This window comes from Oncorhynchus mykiss, chromosome 24, assembly GCF_013265735.2.
Source record: "Oncorhynchus mykiss isolate Arlee chromosome 24, USDA_OmykA_1.1, whole genome shotgun sequence".
NCBI classification, from domain to species: Eukaryota; Metazoa; Chordata; class Actinopteri; order Salmoniformes; family Salmonidae; genus Oncorhynchus; species Oncorhynchus mykiss.
In genome coordinates this window covers 33065982-33084216 of record NC_048588.1, presented here as the reverse complement: position 1 = coordinate 33084216, position 18235 = coordinate 33065982, and the positions used below count along the sequence as shown (strand labels likewise).

General features: G+C 40.8%; 1 protein-coding gene across 4 annotated transcripts in view; it reads left to right on the top strand.

The window, feature by feature from the left end:
• LOC110503411 (cytoplasmic dynein 2 heavy chain 1) overlaps nucleotides 1-18235 on the top strand; it is a 225706-nt gene that overhangs the window by 68067 nt on the left and 139404 nt on the right. For all 4 annotated transcript variants that reach the window (XM_036961600.1, XM_036961598.1, XM_036961599.1 and 1 more), the window contains exons 54-59: nucleotides 798-940; nucleotides 1052-1133; nucleotides 1251-1411; nucleotides 9621-9758; nucleotides 12004-12117; nucleotides 12751-12911. In XM_036961600.1, coding sequence (XP_036817495.1) covers nucleotides 798-940; nucleotides 1052-1133; nucleotides 1251-1411; nucleotides 9621-9758; nucleotides 12004-12117; nucleotides 12751-12911 — 799 coding nt within the window. The remainder of the gene's footprint in view (nucleotides 1-797; nucleotides 941-1051; nucleotides 1134-1250; nucleotides 1412-9620; nucleotides 9759-12003; nucleotides 12118-12750; nucleotides 12912-18235) is intronic.

Genomic DNA, 18235 nt, shown 5'->3' with positions numbered 1-18235 from the left:
CTTTGTCTCTCCCTCTCTGTGTCTCTCCCTTTGTCTCTCTCTCGCTTTGTCTCTCCCTCTCTGTGTCTCTCCCTTTCAATTTCTCTCTCTCTCTCTTGTCTCTCTCTCTTGTCTCTCTTTGTCTCTCTCTCTCTTGGTCTCTCTTGTCTCTCTCTCTCTCTTTGTCTCTCTCTCTCTCTTTGTCTCTCTCTCTCTTTCTCTCTTTCTTTGTCTCTCTCTTTGTCTCTCTCTTTCTCTCTCTCGCTCTCTCTCTCTCGCTCTCTCTCGCTCTCTCTCTGTCTCTCTCTCTCGCTTTGTCTCTCTCTCTCTCTCCCTCTCTGTCTCTCCCTTTCAATTTCTCTCTCTCTCTCTCTCTCTCTCTCTCTCTTTCTCTCTTGTCTCTCTCTTGTCTCTCTCTCTCTCTTTGTCTCTCTCTCGCTTTGTCTCTCCCTCTCTGTGTCTTTCCCTTTCAATTTCTCTCTCTCTCTTGTCTCTCTTTGTCTCTCTCTCTCTCTTTCGTTCTCTCTTTCTCTCTCTCTCTCTCGCTCTCTCTCTTTGTCTCTCTCTCTCTCTGTCTCTCTCTCTCTCTCTTTGTCTCTCTCGCTCTCTCTCTCGCTCTCTCTTTCGTTCTCGCTCTCTCTCTCTCTCTCTCTCTCTCTCTCTCTCTCTCTCTCTCTCTCTCTCGCTTTGTCTCTCTCTCTCCCTCTCTGTGTCTCTCCCTTTCAATTTCTCTCTCTCTCTTTGTCTCTCTTTGTTTCTCTCTCTTGGTCTCTCTTTGTCTCTCTCTCTCTTTGTCTCTCTCTCTCTTTGTCTCTCAGGAATCCAGCAGAACCTACACATAGTGTTGATCATGGACTGCACCAACTCTAACTTCACCATTAGCTGTGAGAGCAACCCGGCTCTCTACCGCAGGTGTTCCGTTCAGTGGATGGACGGATGGTCTGAGAGCAGCATGAAGAAGGTGGGAGGAGAGGATGGAGGGAGGGATGAGAACATAGCATCATACAGGGTTATAATATTGTCATTAGCTCTGTCCTCCTTCATAACCTTAATGTTGATGCTGTCCTGTCAGATCCCCGAGATGCTGCTGGCTAAGGTGGAGGGAGAGGGTGAGAAGAGTGGAGGAGAGAAAGGCCACAAGAGAAAAGGCTCAGGTATAAGAAAACATCCCTGCCACCAGAGTCCTAGTCAGTCATAGTCAGACTATAGGGAACTAGCTCTAATCTAGCTAGTCACTCGTGGATATGTTCTGTCTCGTTTGTCCCTCCCAGCGTCGGGTCAGGGTGATCTGTGTCGCTCCTTCCTGATGATCCATGAGTCTTGTAGAGAATACGGAGCCACACCCAGCCAGTACATGACCTTCCTCCACGTCTACACCTCCATTTACAGCAGCAAACAGAGCCAGCTCACTCTCAGACAGCAACATCTACAGGTAACACACACAACATTACACACCATATACACACAACATATACACACACACACTATATACACACAACATTACACACAACATATACACACCATATACACACACACTATATACACACAACATTACACACACCATATACACACACCATATAAACACACAACATATACACACACACCATATATACACACACAATATTCATCAATAATAAAAAAGCTGTTTCTGGCTAAAGAAACCAGACTAACAAGGGAAATCCATGAACTAATAGTACAGGTAGATAGCAATAAAAACGATACTACAGAGAGACAAAATAAGTTAGAGGAAAAACAAAAAGAACTGGAGGAACTGATTCAAGAACGATCTAATGTAATCTATTACAAAAATTAAGCAAACTGGGTGGAATATGGAGAAAAAAATATTTTTTGATATACTAAAAGCTCCATTGTTAAATTGTTTTAACTACTCCTATAGAAATGGTAGTCTGTCAGGTACTCAGCAGGAAGGTCTGATTTCTCTATTATTAAAACAAGACCCAGATGGCAAATATAAAGACCCGGTCTATCTAAAAAAAATTGGAGTCCCCTTACACTTGAATGTTGTGATGCAAAATGCATAGCACTCAGAATTTAAAGGGTTTTACCAGGTATTGTTCATCCTGATCAGACAGTTTATTTTTTACATGGACGATACATTGGAGATAATATACGACGACTACTAGAAATAATAGAACATCACGAAACATATAAGAAGCCAGGAATGGTATTTATAGCCGATTTTGAAAAGGCATTTGATAAAGTAAAGATTTTATTTATAAATGCCTGTTTTTTTTTTTCAATTTCAGTAATTCTCTTATAAAATGGGTAACAATAATGTATAGCAAACCCAGGTGTAAAATAGTAAATAACGGCTACTTCTCAGAGAGTTTTGAATTGTCAAGAGGAGTTAACTCTTGGGGATCAAATCCCGTTAACGGTGTCGATTTGACCACATCCTTTGAAATGGCAGAGCGCCAAATTAAATTATTTTAAATATTTAACTTACATACAATCACAAGTATAATACACCAAATTAAAGCCTTACTTCTTGTTAATCCAACCACCGTGTCAGATTTCAAAAAGGCTTTACAGCGAAAGCAAATCATGCTATTATCTGATGACAGCACCCCATCAAACAAACACAGACAATCATATTTTATCCCGCCAGGCACGACACAAAACTCAGAAATAACGATATAATTCGTGCCTTACCTTTGACGAACTTCTTCTGTTGGCACTCCAATATGTCCCATAAACATCACAAATCGTCCTTTTGTTCGATTAATTCCGTCGTTATGTCTCCTAAATGTCAATTTATTTGGCGCGTTTGATCCAGAAAAACACCGGTTCCAACTCGCGCAACATGACTACAAAATATCTAATAAGTTACCTGTAATCTTTGTCCAAACATTTCAAACAACTTTCCTAAACTACTTTAGGTATTTTTTAACGTAAATAATCAATAACATTTAAGACGGGATAAACTGAGTTCAATAGCGGATAAAAACCAAGTGGAGCTTTCAGGTTGCACGCTCCTAACAAACCACACTAGACTCAACCCTCATTCTGAACGGCCCTACTTCTTCATTTCTCAATGGAAAAACATCAACCAATATTTAAAGACTGTTGACATCCAGTGGACGCGATAGGAACTGCAAGCAAGTGCCTTAGATCCCTAAAATCCCATTGAAAAGAGAGTGACTTCAAAAAAAAAAAAAAAATCCTGGATGTTTGTCCTTGGGGTTTTGCCTGCCAAATAAGTTCTGTTATACTCAGACATCATTCAAACAGTTTTAGAAACTTGAGGGTGTTTTCTATCCAAATCCAAATATACTAATACAATGCATATCCAAGCTTCAGGGCCTGAGTAGCAGGCAGTTTACATTGGGCACGCTTTTCATCCGGACGTGAAAATACCACCCCCTAGCCTAGAGAGGTTAAACAAGGGTGTCCGCTGTCACCATATCTATTCATTATGGCCATGCTAGCTATTAAAATCAGATCCAATAACAACATTAGAGGATTAGAAATCCAAGGCTTAAAAACAAAGGTGTCCATGTATGCCGATGACTCAGGTTTTATGTTGAGTCCACAAGCTAGACCCCTGCAATGTCTCGTTGAAGATCTAGATAACTTTTATGGACTCTCTGGACTAAAACCTAATTATGATAAGTGTACAATATTACGTATTGGATCCTTAAAAAATACAACTTTTACATGACTCTGCAGTTTACCTATAAAATGGGCTGCTGGTGAGTAGATACTCTGTATTCATATCACAAAGATATAAATAAGCTCTCCACAATGAATTTCAATAGAAAACTTGTAAAAATTGCCATGATCAACTCCTTATTCATGTCAGTTTACTCACTTACTTATGGCGCTGCCTACTCCTAATGATTCGTTTTTTTCAAATCATATGAGCAAATAATATTTAGCTTTATAGCTTTATCTGGGACGCTACACCAGACAAAATAAAACGAGCCTTTCTATATAATGAATATGAATTGGGTGGGTTGAGATTATTAAATATAAAAGCACTTAAACCTCTCTCTAAAAGCTTCACTCATTCAAAAGTTTTATTTGAACCCTAAATGGTTTTCAAGTAGATTAATAAGAAAAGCTCGTCCATTATTTAAAAATGGCCTTTTTGCCTTTTTGCCAGATTGCCATGTCTCATTTTCGATTAATTGAAAATGATACTTTTTTTCAAACAAGCATTGCAGAGCTGGCTACAATTTCAATTTCATCTCCTTGAAAAGATATTACTTTAAATATTACATTAAATATTATGGCTGAACTCAAATGTGCTGGTTGATAAAATACCTGTATTTATGGGAAAGATGTTTGAAAAGGGAATTTGGTTCTTAAATTATATTGTAAATTGTAATGGTAGAGTTATGTCCTTCATGGAGTTATCAGAATTGTACGGGAAGGTCTGCTCAATCCAAGAGTACAACCAATTGATTACAGCATCGCCCCAAAACTGGAGGAGGCGGGTGGCAGCTGGGGGAGGTAGGGAACTGGTCTGTCTGCCCAATATAAAGGATCAAAACTGGTAGGAATAGAAATAGCATAAATTGGAAAGTATAGTTTCAGTTTCATTTGAGGACCAGGATGTTGACACCTGTGCCATACAGATTGCAAAATAGTTGGGAAGAGATTTTTGATGTACCGATTCCATGGTACATTATGAGTTGATATATAAAACAACGCAAGATTCAAGACTTCGTGCTTTTCAGCTAAAATTATTATATAGAATTCTTGCCACCAACAAAACGTTGAATATTTGGGGCATAAAATCATCGAAGCTCTGCAGATTTTGTTGTGAGGATACAGAATCAATAGACCATTTGTTTTGGTGTTGCCCTCAGGTAGCCTGTTTCTGGTCTCAGGTTCAGGAATGGCTGAAAATGCATAACACTGATCTAAAATTGACCCTCGAAATAGTACTGTTAGGAAATCTGGAGAGACCGGGTCAGTCAATTACTAATATACCAATACTCTTAGTAAAAGTATTTATCTTCAACACGCAATCTGTAGATTCTATTCGATTAGATTGAAATTGTACGTTAAACATCATAGCAAAGGTGAAAGATATGTGTTGCATAGAAACACGAAGTGGGTGGCCAGCAGAGATAGATGGGATGGGCTGAAGGAAGCTGGGTTGGTATGTGGAATTGGAGACAAGTGTGGGAGGGGTCTCGAATGGGGAGGGGTCTGTGGGAGGGGTCTCGAATGGTTGAGGGGTCTGTGGGAGGGGTCTCGAATGGTTGAGGGGTCTGTGGGAGGGGTCTCGAATGGTTGAGGGGTTTGTGGGAGGGGTCTCGAATGGTTGAGGAGCCTGTGGGAGGGGTCTCGAATGGTTGAGGGGCAGCTATTGGGGAACTTGGAGGGTTTGGGCTTTACAAGATTGTGAAAAAGGAAACTATGACACGCACCCTCACACATAAGGATGGCTCTGTTGCAGAAAGACTGACACATGTTTGAGAGTGTCTTGATGCTGTATTGTTTGTCCTTCATGTTCTAATACTTTAATGTTACCCCTTCCTTGTGTTTTGTAATAAACACTATATACACACACTATATACACACACAACATTTACAAACACTATATACACACACTATATACACACACACCATATACACACACAACATTTACAAACACTATATACACACACTATATACACACACAACATTTACAAACACTATATACACACACTATATACACACACTATATACACACACAACATTTACAAACACTATATACACACACTATATACACACACCATATACACACACCATATACACACAACATTTACAAACACTATATACACACACACTATATATACACACTATATATACACACTATATACACACACTATATACACACACCATATACACACACAACATTTACAAACACTATATACACACACTCTATATACACACACTATAAACAAACACTATATACACACACAACATTTACAAACACTATATACACACACTATATACACACACCATATACACACAACATTTACAAACACTATATACACACACTATATACACACACAACATGTACAAACACTATATACACACACTCTTTATACACACACTATAAACAAACACTATATACACACACCATATACACACACAACATTTACAAACACTATATACACACACTATATACACACACAACATTTACAAACACTATATACATACACACAACATTTACACACTCTATATACACACACTAGAAACAAACACTATATACACACACTATATACTCTATCATTCAACATTTTGGGGTCACTTAGAAATGTCCTTGTTTTTTGAAAGAAAAGCAAGAAAATGTGTCCGTTAAAATAACATAAAATTGATCAGAAATACAGTGTAGACATTGTTAATGTTGTAAATTACTATTGTAGCTGGAAACGGCTACAATATGGAATATCTACATGGGTGTACAGAGGACCATTATCAGCAACCATCACTCCTGTGTTCCAATGGCACATTGTGTTAGCTGATCCAGGTTTATCATTTTAAAAGGCTAATTGATCATTATGTTAGCACAGCAGAAAACTGGATTAAAGAAGCATTAAAACTGGCCTTCTTTAGGCTAGCTGAGTATCTGGAGCATCAGCATTTGTGGGTTCGATTACAGGCTCAAAATGACCAGAAACAAATAACTTAAAAAAAATCTAATTATTTCACCTTTATTTAACCAGGTAGGCTAGTTGAGAACACCTTTATTTAACCAGGTAGGCTAGTTGAGAACACCTTTATTTAACCAGGTAGGCTAGTTGAGAACACCTTTATTTAACCAGGTAGGCTAGTTGAGAACACCTTTATTTAACCAGGTAGGCTAGTTGAGAACACCTTTATTTAACCAGGTAGGCTAGTTGAGAACACCTTTATTTAACCAGGTAGGCTAGTTGAGAACAAGTTCTCATTTACAACTGCGACCTGGCCAAGATAAAGCAAAGCAGTTCGACACATACAACGACACAGAGTTACACATCGAGTAAAACAAACATGCAGTCAATACAGTAGAAAACTAAATACAGTTTCTTCTGAAACTCGTCAGTCTATTCTTGTTCTGAGAAATGAAGGCTATTCCATGCGAGAAATTGCCAAGAAACTGAAGATCAATGCTACTCCCTTCACAGAACAGGACAAACTGGCTCTAACCAGAATGGAAAGAGGAGTGGGAGGCCCCGGGACACAACTGAGCAAGAGGACAAGTACATTAGAGTGTCTAGTTTGAGAAACAGATGCCTCACAAGTCCTCAACTGGCAGCTTCATTAAATAGTACCCGCAAAACACCAGTCTCAACGTCAACAGTGAAGAGGAGACTCTGGGTTTTTGGCCTTCTAGGCAGAGTTGCAAAGAAAAAGCCATATCTCAGACTGGCCAATAAAAATTAAATATTAAGATGGGCAAAAGAACACAGACACTGGACAGAGGACGATTGGAAAAAAGTGTTATGGACAGACGAATCTAAGTTTGAGGTGTTCGGTTCACAAAGAAGAACATTTGTGAGACACAGAAAAAATTAAAAGATGCTGGAGGAGTGCCTGACACCATCTGTCAAGCATGGTGGAGGCAATGTGATGGTCTGGGGGTTCTTTGGTGGTAAAGTGGGAGATTTGTTCAGGGTAAAAGGGATCTTGAGAAGGAAGGCTATCACTCCATTTTGCAACGCTATGCCATACCCTGTGGGCAGTGATTAATTGGAGCCAATTTCCTCCTACAACAGGACAATGACCCAAAGCACAGCTCTAAACTATGCTAAAACTATTTAGGGAAGAAGCAGTCAGCTGGTATTCTGTCTATATTGGAGTGGCCAGCACAGTCACCGGATCTCAACCCTATTGAGCTGTTGTGGGAGCAGCTTGACCGTATGGTACGTAAGAAGTGCCCATCAAGACAATCCAACTTGTGGGAGGTACTTCAGGAAGCATGGGGTGAAATCTCTTCAGATTACATCAACAAATTGACAACTAGAACTCCAAAGGTCTGCAAGGCTGTAATTGCTGTAAATGGAGGATTCTTTAACGAAATCAATTAAAAATTAATTATTTTTAACTTATTTATAACATCTTGACTATATTTCCTATTCATTTTACAACTCATTTCATGTATGTTTTCATGGAAAACAAGGACATTTCTAAGTGAACCCAAACTTTTGAATGGTGGTGTACACACACTAAACACACACCATATACACACACACTATATACACACCATATACACACACACTATATACACACCATATACACACACACTAAACACACACCATATACACACACACTATATACACACCATATACACACACACTAAACACACACCATATACACACACACTATATACACACCATATACACACCCACTATATACACACCATATACACACACACTATATACACACCATATACACACACACTAAACACACACCATATACACACACACTATATACACACCATATACACACACACTATATACACACCATATACACACACACTAAACACACACCATATACACACACACTATATACACACCATATACACACACACTATATACACACCATATACACACACACTATATACACACCATATACACACCCACTATATACACACCATATACACACACACTAAACACACACCATATACACACACACTAAACACACACCATATACACACCATATACACACACACTATATACACACCATATACACACCCACTATATACACACCATATACACACCATATACACACACACCATATACACACACACTAAACACACACCATATACACACACACTAAACACACACCATATACACACACACTAAACACACACCATATACACACACACTATATACACACCATATACACACACACTATATACACACCATATACACACACACTATATACACACCATATACACACACACTATATACACACCATATACACACACACTATATACACACCATATACACACACACACTATATACACACCATATACACACACACTATATACACACCATATACACACCCACTATATACACACCATATACACACACACTATATACACACCATATACACACACACTATATACACACCATATACACACACACTATACACACACCATATACACACACACTAAACACACACCATATACACACACTCTATATACACACCATATACACACACACTATATACACACCATATACACACACACTATATACACACCATATACACACACACTATATACACACCATATACACACCCACTATATACACACCATATACACACACACTATATACACACCATATACACACACACTAAACACACACCATATACACACACTCTATATACACACCATATACACACACACTATATACACACCATATACACACACACTATATACACACCATATACACACACACTATATACACACCATATACACACACACTATATACACACACACTATATACACACCATATACACATACTTAGCATTCACTTACAGTAATGCTCACACACAAACTCCCTGCAGCAAGCAGTGCATAAGCAGATGTATGTGTTAACTATCTTGTTTAGGATGAAACACTCTGCTGAATGAACATATAGTCTATCATGAGACCTAACGGTGACATCTGATGTGGTTGGCTTTCCCCCCCCCAGGCGGGCGTGTCTAAGCTGAATGAAGCGAAGGCATTGGTGGATGAGCTGAAGAGGCGTGCCGCTGAGCAGAGCACTCTGCTGAGGACTAAACAGCAGGAGGCAGACTCAGCCCTGCAGGAGATCACCACCTCTATGCAGGTGTGTATGTGTGTGTGTGTGTGCGCACGCACATTGGAGTGTGCCTGTACATTTGTGTATAGTTGTTTCTCTGAGCATGAACTGTCTTTGTGCGTAGGTGTGTGTGGAGTGTGACAAGTCTCTTTGACAACTCTTTAAGCCTCCGGTGACAGGCCTGGTCTGTCCGATTCGCCAAGCCGTTTCCGTGACAACTGCTGAGCAGATTCTAATAACAGCTTCTTTCTCTCTCTTTGTGTCTCTCTCTGTCTCACTCTTCTCTGTCTCGGACAGCTATTCATTTTTCCTCCCATAATTCACCCTGATTATTCATAAGCCCACCGTGTATGGCCCGCCAGCCTCAGATCCCAGAGATGTGTGTGTGTGTGTGTGTGTGTGTTTGTAATGTGTGTGTGTGTGTGTGTGTGTGTGTGTGTGTGTGTGTGTGTGTTTGTAATGTGTGTGTGTTTGTGTGTTGTCTGGCTTGTGATGTGGCAGTGATATACTGGGACAGGGGTCCCCACAGGGACTTCCATCTCCTTCAGGCTAAGGTTTTGCACCAACTTTTCATCCAAACTTTCTCTGTGTCTTTGCCCTTCTCTCTACCTGCTACGCTCTACCGCATAGCTTGAGTGAGTGTGTCCTCATTCTTCATAGCTAATGTTTTCTGTTTCTTCCACTTTCCTCTTCTCCCTGATGGGTTGATGTATTGGGGAAAGCTCTGTTCATTAGTGAAGATATCTCACCATCTTTTCTTCAGTCACAGAGGTGGAGGGAAAGAGAGAGAGAGAGGGAGAGCATTCAGTACCAGTCAAAAGTTTGGACACCTACTCATTCAAGAGTTTTCCTTTATTTTTACTATTTTCTACATTGTAGAATAATAGTGAAGACATCAAATCTATGAAATAACACATAACACTCTGTAACCCAAAAAGTGTTAAACAAATCAAAATATATTCTATATTTGAGATTCTTCAAAGTAGTCATCCTTTTCCTTTATGACATATTTGCACAGTCTTGCTGGTTAAGTGTGCCTTGAATTCTAAATAAATCACTGACAGTGTCACCAGCAAAGCACCACCACCTCCATGCTTCACGGTGGGAACCACACATGTGGAGATCATCGGTTCACCTACTCTGCGTCTCACAGAGACACGGTGTTTGGAACCAAAAATCTCAAATCAATGTCCATTGCTCGTGTTTCTTGGGCCAAGCAAGTCTCTTCTTCTTATTGGTGTCCTTTAGTAGTGATTTCTTTAAAGCAATTCAACCATGAAGATCTGATTCACACAGTCTCCTCTGAACAGTTGATGTTGAGATGTGTCTGTTACTTGAACTCTGTGACGCATTTATTTGGGCTGCAATTTCTGAGGCTGGTAACTCTAATGAATTTATCCTCTGCAGCAGAGGTAACTCTGGGTCTTCCTTTCCTGTGAAGGTCCTCATGAGAGCCAGTTTCATCATAGCGCTTGATGGTTTTTGCGACTGCACTTGAAGAAACCCTGCCTTGTCACAACACAACTGATTGGCTCAAACGCATTAAGAAGGAATTACATTCCACAAATGAACTTTTAACAAGGCATGCGTGTTAATTGAAATGCATTCTTTGTGACTACCTCATGAAGCTGGTTGAGAGAATGCCAAGAGTGTGCAAAGCTGTCATCAAGGCAAAGGGTGGCTACTTTGAAGGATCTCAAATTTAAATATATTTTGATTTGTTTACACTTTTTTGGTTACTGCATGATTCCATATGTGTTATTTCATAGTTTTGATGTCATCACTATAGTTCTAAAATGTAGAAAATTGTAAAAATAAAGATAAACACTTGAATGAGTAGGTGTATCCAAACTTTTGACTGGTACTGTAATTGAGCTGTCAGTGAATGAGGGGTGTGAGTTTGGGGTGTGTAATTTGGAGGCAGATGCGTCCTTGCGGGCAGAAACAAATCTCCCATGTATCTGCAGACAGGAGGCAGGGAGGTGGAGGGGAGGAGGGATGGGGTCAATTAGGAGGTGGAGGGGAGGAGGGATGGGGGTAAATTAGGAGGTTGAGGGGAGGAGGGATGGGGTAAATTAGGAGGTTGAGGGGAGGAGGGATGGGAAGAGACGGGGAGGATGAGGTGAGAGAATGACGTGGTAGAAATGTGATATTTGTTTGATTCCGATGACTTTTCATTACCAATCAGTCTCCCTCCCTCTATCTCATCTTTCACCTGAGCCAGAATGGACTCCATCACTTCCTCACCTCCCCTCTTTGTTCTGGGTTTCAGAATGCCAGTGACCAGAAGACTGAGATGGAGAAAATCAAAGGGAAGATTGCTCAGGAGGTGTCTAAGTGTGAAGAGAGGAAGGGGAAAATAGACGACGAGCTGAGAGAAGTACAGGTGAATACAACCAGAATATCCTTACAATACATGTCCCCACATTCACATCTCTGTATTATCTGTTGTTTCTGTTGTTTATTTTGTCTTACCTCTGTGTTGTTGTACCCCTGTTGTTGTACCCCTGTTGTTGTACCCCTGTTGTTGTACCCCTGTTGTTGTACCCCTGTTGTTGTACCCTTGTTGTTGTACCCCTGTTGTTGTGTACCTGTTGTTGTACCCCTGTTGTTGTACCCCTGTTGTTGTGTACCTGTTGTTGTACCCCTGTTGTTGTACCCCTGTTGTTGTACCCCTGTTGTCTTACCTCTGTTGTTGTCTTACCTCTGTTGTTGTCTTACCTCTGTTGTTGTCTTACCTCTGTTGTTGTCTTACCTCTGTTGTTGTCTTACCTCTGTTGTTGTCTTACCTCTGTTGTTGTACCCCTGTTGTTTTACCTCTGTTGTTTTACCTGTCGTTTTAGAGGATACTGGATCGACCAACACAATCAAACACAGGTTTTGTCCATAGTCCAACAGCATAGCTGGCCTACATTTAACCTGGATAAGGCAGAGTGTGCTGTAGGGAACATCAAATCACAGACACATTCACACACCTGATCTTTGTTTAATCTGTGTGTGTGTGTGTGTTTATCTGTAGCCCCTGGTGGATGAGGCTAAGCGAGCTGTGGGGAACATCAAGCCAGAGTCTCTATCAGAGATCCGGTCCCTGAGGATGCCTCCTGACGTTATCAGAGACATCCTGGAGGGGGTACTGCGACTCATGGGCATCTTCGATACCTCCTGGGTCAGCATGAAGAGGTGAGAGATGCGGAGGGAGGAAAGGAGGTAGGGAGGAATGGGGAGGAAAGGAGAGGGAGAGAGAACTAGATGTTTAGTGAAAGAGAGATTTAGGGAGATAAAACTAGAAGAGTGATACAGAGAGAGAGAGAGAGTGTGTATGTGTGAAAAGTGCAAATCAATCCCAGAACAACAGCAAAGGACTTTGTGAAGATGCTGGAGAAAACAGGTACAAAAGTATCTATATCCACAGTAAAACGTTTCCCTTAATGACATCACCTGAAAGGTCGCTCAGCAAGGAAGAAGCCAGTGCTCCAAAACCGCCATAAAAAAATACTTTTTGGAGAAATGTCCTCTGGTCTGATGAAACAAAGAACTGTTTGGCCATAATGACCATCATTATGTTTGAAGGAAAAAGGGGGAGGCTTACAAGCCGAAGAACACCATCCCAACCGTGAAGCACGGGGGTGGCAGCATCATGTTGTGGAAGAAGAACACCATCCCAACCGTGAAGCACGGGGGTGGCAGCATCATGTTGTGGGGGTAGCAGCATCATGTTGTGGGGGGTCTTTGCTGCAGGAGGGAGTGGTGCACTTCACAAAATAGATGGCATGAGGAAGAAACATTATGTGGATGACACATTATGGGGATATATTGAAGCAACATCTCAAGACATCAGTCAGGAAGTTAAAGCTTGGTCGCAAATGGGTCTTCCAAATGGACAATGACCCTAAGCATACTTCCAAAGTTGTGGCAACATAGCTTAAGGACAACAAAGTCAACGTATTGGAGTGGCCATCACAAAGCTCTGACCTCAATCCTATAGAAAATGTGTGGGCAGAACTGAAAAAGCGTGTGCAAGCAAGGAAGCCTACAAACCTGAGTTAGTTACACCAATTATTTTCAATAATTTCTAAACAAACACAATAGCCTACATACAGTACCAGTCAAAAGTTTGGACACACCTACTCATTCAAGAGTTTTTCTTTATTTTCACTATTTTCTACATTGTACAATAATAGTGAAAACATCAAAACTATGAATTGAATGTTTTTTATTTAATTTTATATATACTTTATTTATCCAGGTAGGCCAGTTGAGAACATGTTCTCATTTACAACTGCGACCTGGCCAAGATAAAGCAAAGCTGTGCGACAAAAACAACAGAGCTACACATGGGATAAACAAACGTACAGTCAATAACACAATAGAAAAATCTATATACAGTGTGTGCAAATGTATTAAGATTAGGGAGGTAAGGCAATAAATAGGCCATAGTGGCAAAATAATGACAGTTTAGCAATTTAACACTGGAGTGATATATGTGCAGAAGATAAATGTGCAAGTAGAAATACTGGGGTGCAAAGGAGCAAAAAAAAAGAACAATATGGGGATGAGGTAGTTGGTTGGGCTATTTACAGATGTGCTGTGTACAGGTGCAATGATCGGTAAGCTGCTCTGACTGCTGATGCTTAAAGTTAGTGAGGGAGATATGGGTCTCCAGCTTCAGTGATTTTTGCACTTCATTCCAGTCATTGGCAGCAGAGAACTGGAAGGAAAGGTGGAATTGGCTTTGGCGATGACCAGTGAAATATACCTACTGGAGCGCATGCTACGGGTGGGTGATGCTATGGTGACCAGTGAGCTGAGATAAGGTGGTGCTTTACTTAGCAAAGACTTATAGATGACCTGGAGCCAGTGGGTTTGGCGACGAGTATGAAGCGAGGGCCAGCCAACGAGAGCGTACAGGCCGCAGTGGTGGGTAGTATATGGGGCTTTGGTGTCAAAACGGATGGCACTGTGATAGACTGCATCCAACTTGTTGAGTAGAGTGTTGGAGGCTATTTTGTAAATGACATTGCCAAAGTCGAGGATTGGTAGGATAGTCAGTTTTACGAGGGTATGTTTGGCAGCATGAGTAAAGGATACTTTGTTGCGAAATAGGAAGCCAATTCTAGATTTGATTTTGGGTTGGAGATGTTTAATGTGAGTCTGGAAGGAGAGTTTACAGTCTAATAATAACACATATGGAATGTAGCCACCCTTTGCCTTGATGACAGCTTTGCACGCTCTTGGCATTCTCTCAAACAACTTCACCTGGAAGGCTTTCCCAACAATCTTGAAGGAGTTCCCACATACAGTGGGATAAAAAAGTATTTAGTCAGCCACCAATTGTGCAAGTTCTCCCACTTAAAAAGATGAGAGGCCTGTAATTTTCATCATAGGTACACAACTATGACAGACAAAATGAGAAGAAAAAATCCAGAAAATCACATTGTATGATTTTTAATGAATTTATTTGCAAATGATGGTAGAAAATAAGTGTTTGGTCACCTACAAACAAGCAAGATTTCTGGCTCTCACAGACCTGTAACTTCTTCTTTAAGAGGCTCCTCTGTCCTTCACTCGTTGCCTGTATTAAAGTCACCTGTTTGAACTTGTTATCAGTATAAAAGACACCTGTCCACAACCTCAAACAGTCACACTCCAAACTCCACTATGGCCAAGACCAAAGAGCTGTCAAAGGACACCAGAAACAAAATTGTAGACCTGCACCAGGCTGGGAAGACTGAATCTGTAATAGGTAAGCAGTTTGGTTTGAAGAAATCATCTGTGGGAGCAATTATTAGGAAATGGAAGACATACAAGACCACTGATAATCTCCCTCGATCTGGGGCTCCACGCAAGATCACCCTGTGGGGTTAAAATGATCACAAGAACGGTGAGCAAAAATCCCAGAACCACACGGGGGGACCTAGTGAATGACCTGCAGAGAGCTGGGACCAAAGTAACAAAGCCTACCATCAGTAACACACTACGCCGCCAGGGACTCAAATCCTGCAGTGCCAGACGTGTCCTCCTGCTTAAGCCAGTACATGTCCAGGCCCGTCTGAAGTTTGCTGGAGAGCATTTGGATGATCCAGAAGAGGATTGGGAGAATGTCATATGGTCAGATGAAACCAAAATATAACTTTTTGGTAAAAACTCAACTCGTCGTGTTTGGAGGACAAATAATGCTGAGTTGCATCCAAAGAACACCATACCTACTGTGAAGCATGGGGGTGGAAACATCATGCTTTGCCGCTGTTTTTCTGCAAAGGGACCAGGACGACTGATCCGTGTAAAGGAAAGAATGAATGGGGCCATGTATCGTGAGATTTTGAGTGAAAACCTCCTTCCATCAGCAAGGGCATTGAAGATGAAACGTGGCTGGGTCTTTCAGCATGACAATGATCCCAAACACACCGCCCGTAAGAAGCATCTCAAGGTCCTAGAGTGGTCTAGTCGGTCTCCAGATCTCAACCCCATCGAAAATCTTTGGAGGGAGTTGAAAGTCCGTGTTGCCCAGCAACAGCCCCAAAACATCACTGCTCTAGAGGATATCTGCATGGAGGAATGGGCCAAAATACCAGCAACAGTGTGTGAAGACTTACAGAAAACGTTTGACCTCTGTCATTGCCAACAAAGGGTATATAACAAAGTATTGAGATAAACTTTTGTTATTGACCAAAAACTTATTTTCCACCATAATTTGCAAATAAATTCATTAAAAATTAATGAATTAATTAATTAAAAACCCACTGTTCCTAGGCTGTCATTGACAATAAGAATTTGGTCTTAACTGACTTGCCTAGGTAAATACAGGTAAATACAGGTAAATACACATTCTCCTCTGAACAGTTGATGTTGAGATGTGTCTGTTACTTGAACTCTGTGATGCATTTATTTGGCTGAAATTTCTGAGGCTGGTAACTTTAATGAACTTATCCTCTGCAGCAGAGGTAACTCTGGGTCTTCCTTTCCTGTGGCGGTCCTCATGAGAGCCAGTTTCATCATAGCGCTTGATGGTTTTTGCGACTGCACTTGAAGAAACTTTAAAAGTTCTTCAAATTTTCCGGATTGACTGACCTTCATGTCTTAAAGTAATGATGGACTGTCGTTTGTCTTCTTATTTGAGCTGTTCTTGCCATAATATGGACTTCGTCTTTTACCAAATAGGGCTATCTTCTGATTGGCTCAAACAATTGATTGGCTCAAACGCTTTAAGAAGTAAAGAAATTCCACAAATTAACTTTGAACAAGGCACACCTGTTAATTGAAATGCATTCCAGGTGACTACTTCATGAAGCTGGTTGAGAGAATGCCAAGAGTGTGCAAGCTGTCATCAAGGCAAAGGGTGGCTACTTTGAAGAATCTCAAATATAAAATGTATTTTGATTTGTTAAACACATTTTTGGTTACTGCATGATTCTTTGTGTTATTTCATAGTTTTGATGTCTTCACTATTATTCTACAATGGCGAAAATCGTAAAAATAAAGAAAAACCCTTGATTGAGTAGGTGTGTCCAAACTTTTGACTGGTACTATACTTCTGTGCGCATAAATGAGCACGGGACAGGACGGGATTGATTGTTGTCTGGAAGGGACAGGAACGTTCCGGGGTTATAGATCTGTTGCGGGAACAGGACAGTACAGGTGCAAAATTGGCAAGACGGGACAGGAATTATTTTTCACTTCTCTGTCAATCTTTTAGTAGGACCAGACAGCAGTCAGTGTGTGTCCATAGTGTATTCTGTCAGTGTGTGTCCATAGTGTATTCTGTCTGTGTGTGTGTCCATAGTGTATTCTGTCTGTGTGTGTCCATAGTGTATTCTGTCTGTGTGTGTCCATAGTGTATTCTGTCTGTGTGTGTCCATAGTGTATTCTGTCAGTGTGTGTCCATAGTGTATTCTGTCAGTGTGTGTCCATAGTGTATTCTGTCAGTGTGTGTCCATAGTGTATTCTGTCAGTGTGTGTCCATAGTGTATTCTGTCAGTGTGTGTCCATAGTGTATTCTGTCTGTGTGTGTCCATAGTGTATTCTGTCTGTGTGTGTCCATAGTGTATTCTGTCTGTGTGTGTCCATAGTGTATTCTGTCTGTGTGTTTCCATAGTGTATTCTGTCTGTGTGTTTCCATAGTGTATTCTGTCTGTGTGTGTCCATAGTGTATTCTGTCTGTGTGTGTGTCCATCCGTAGTGTATTCTGTCTGTGTGTGTGTCCAACCGTAGCGTATTCTGTCAGTGTGTGTGTGTGTGTCCATCCATAATGTATTCTGTCAGTGTGTGTGTGTGTCCATCCATAGTGTATTCTGTCAGTGTTTGTGTGTGTGTCCAACCATAGTGTATTCTGTCAGTGTGTGTGTGTGTGTCCATCCATAATGTATTCTGTCAGTGTGTGTGTGTGTCCATCCATAGTGTATTCTGTCAGTGTTTGTGTGTGTGTGTCCAACCATAGTGTATTCTGTCAGTGTGTGTGTGTCCATCCATAGTGTATTCTGTCAGTGTGTGTGTGTCCATCTGTAGTG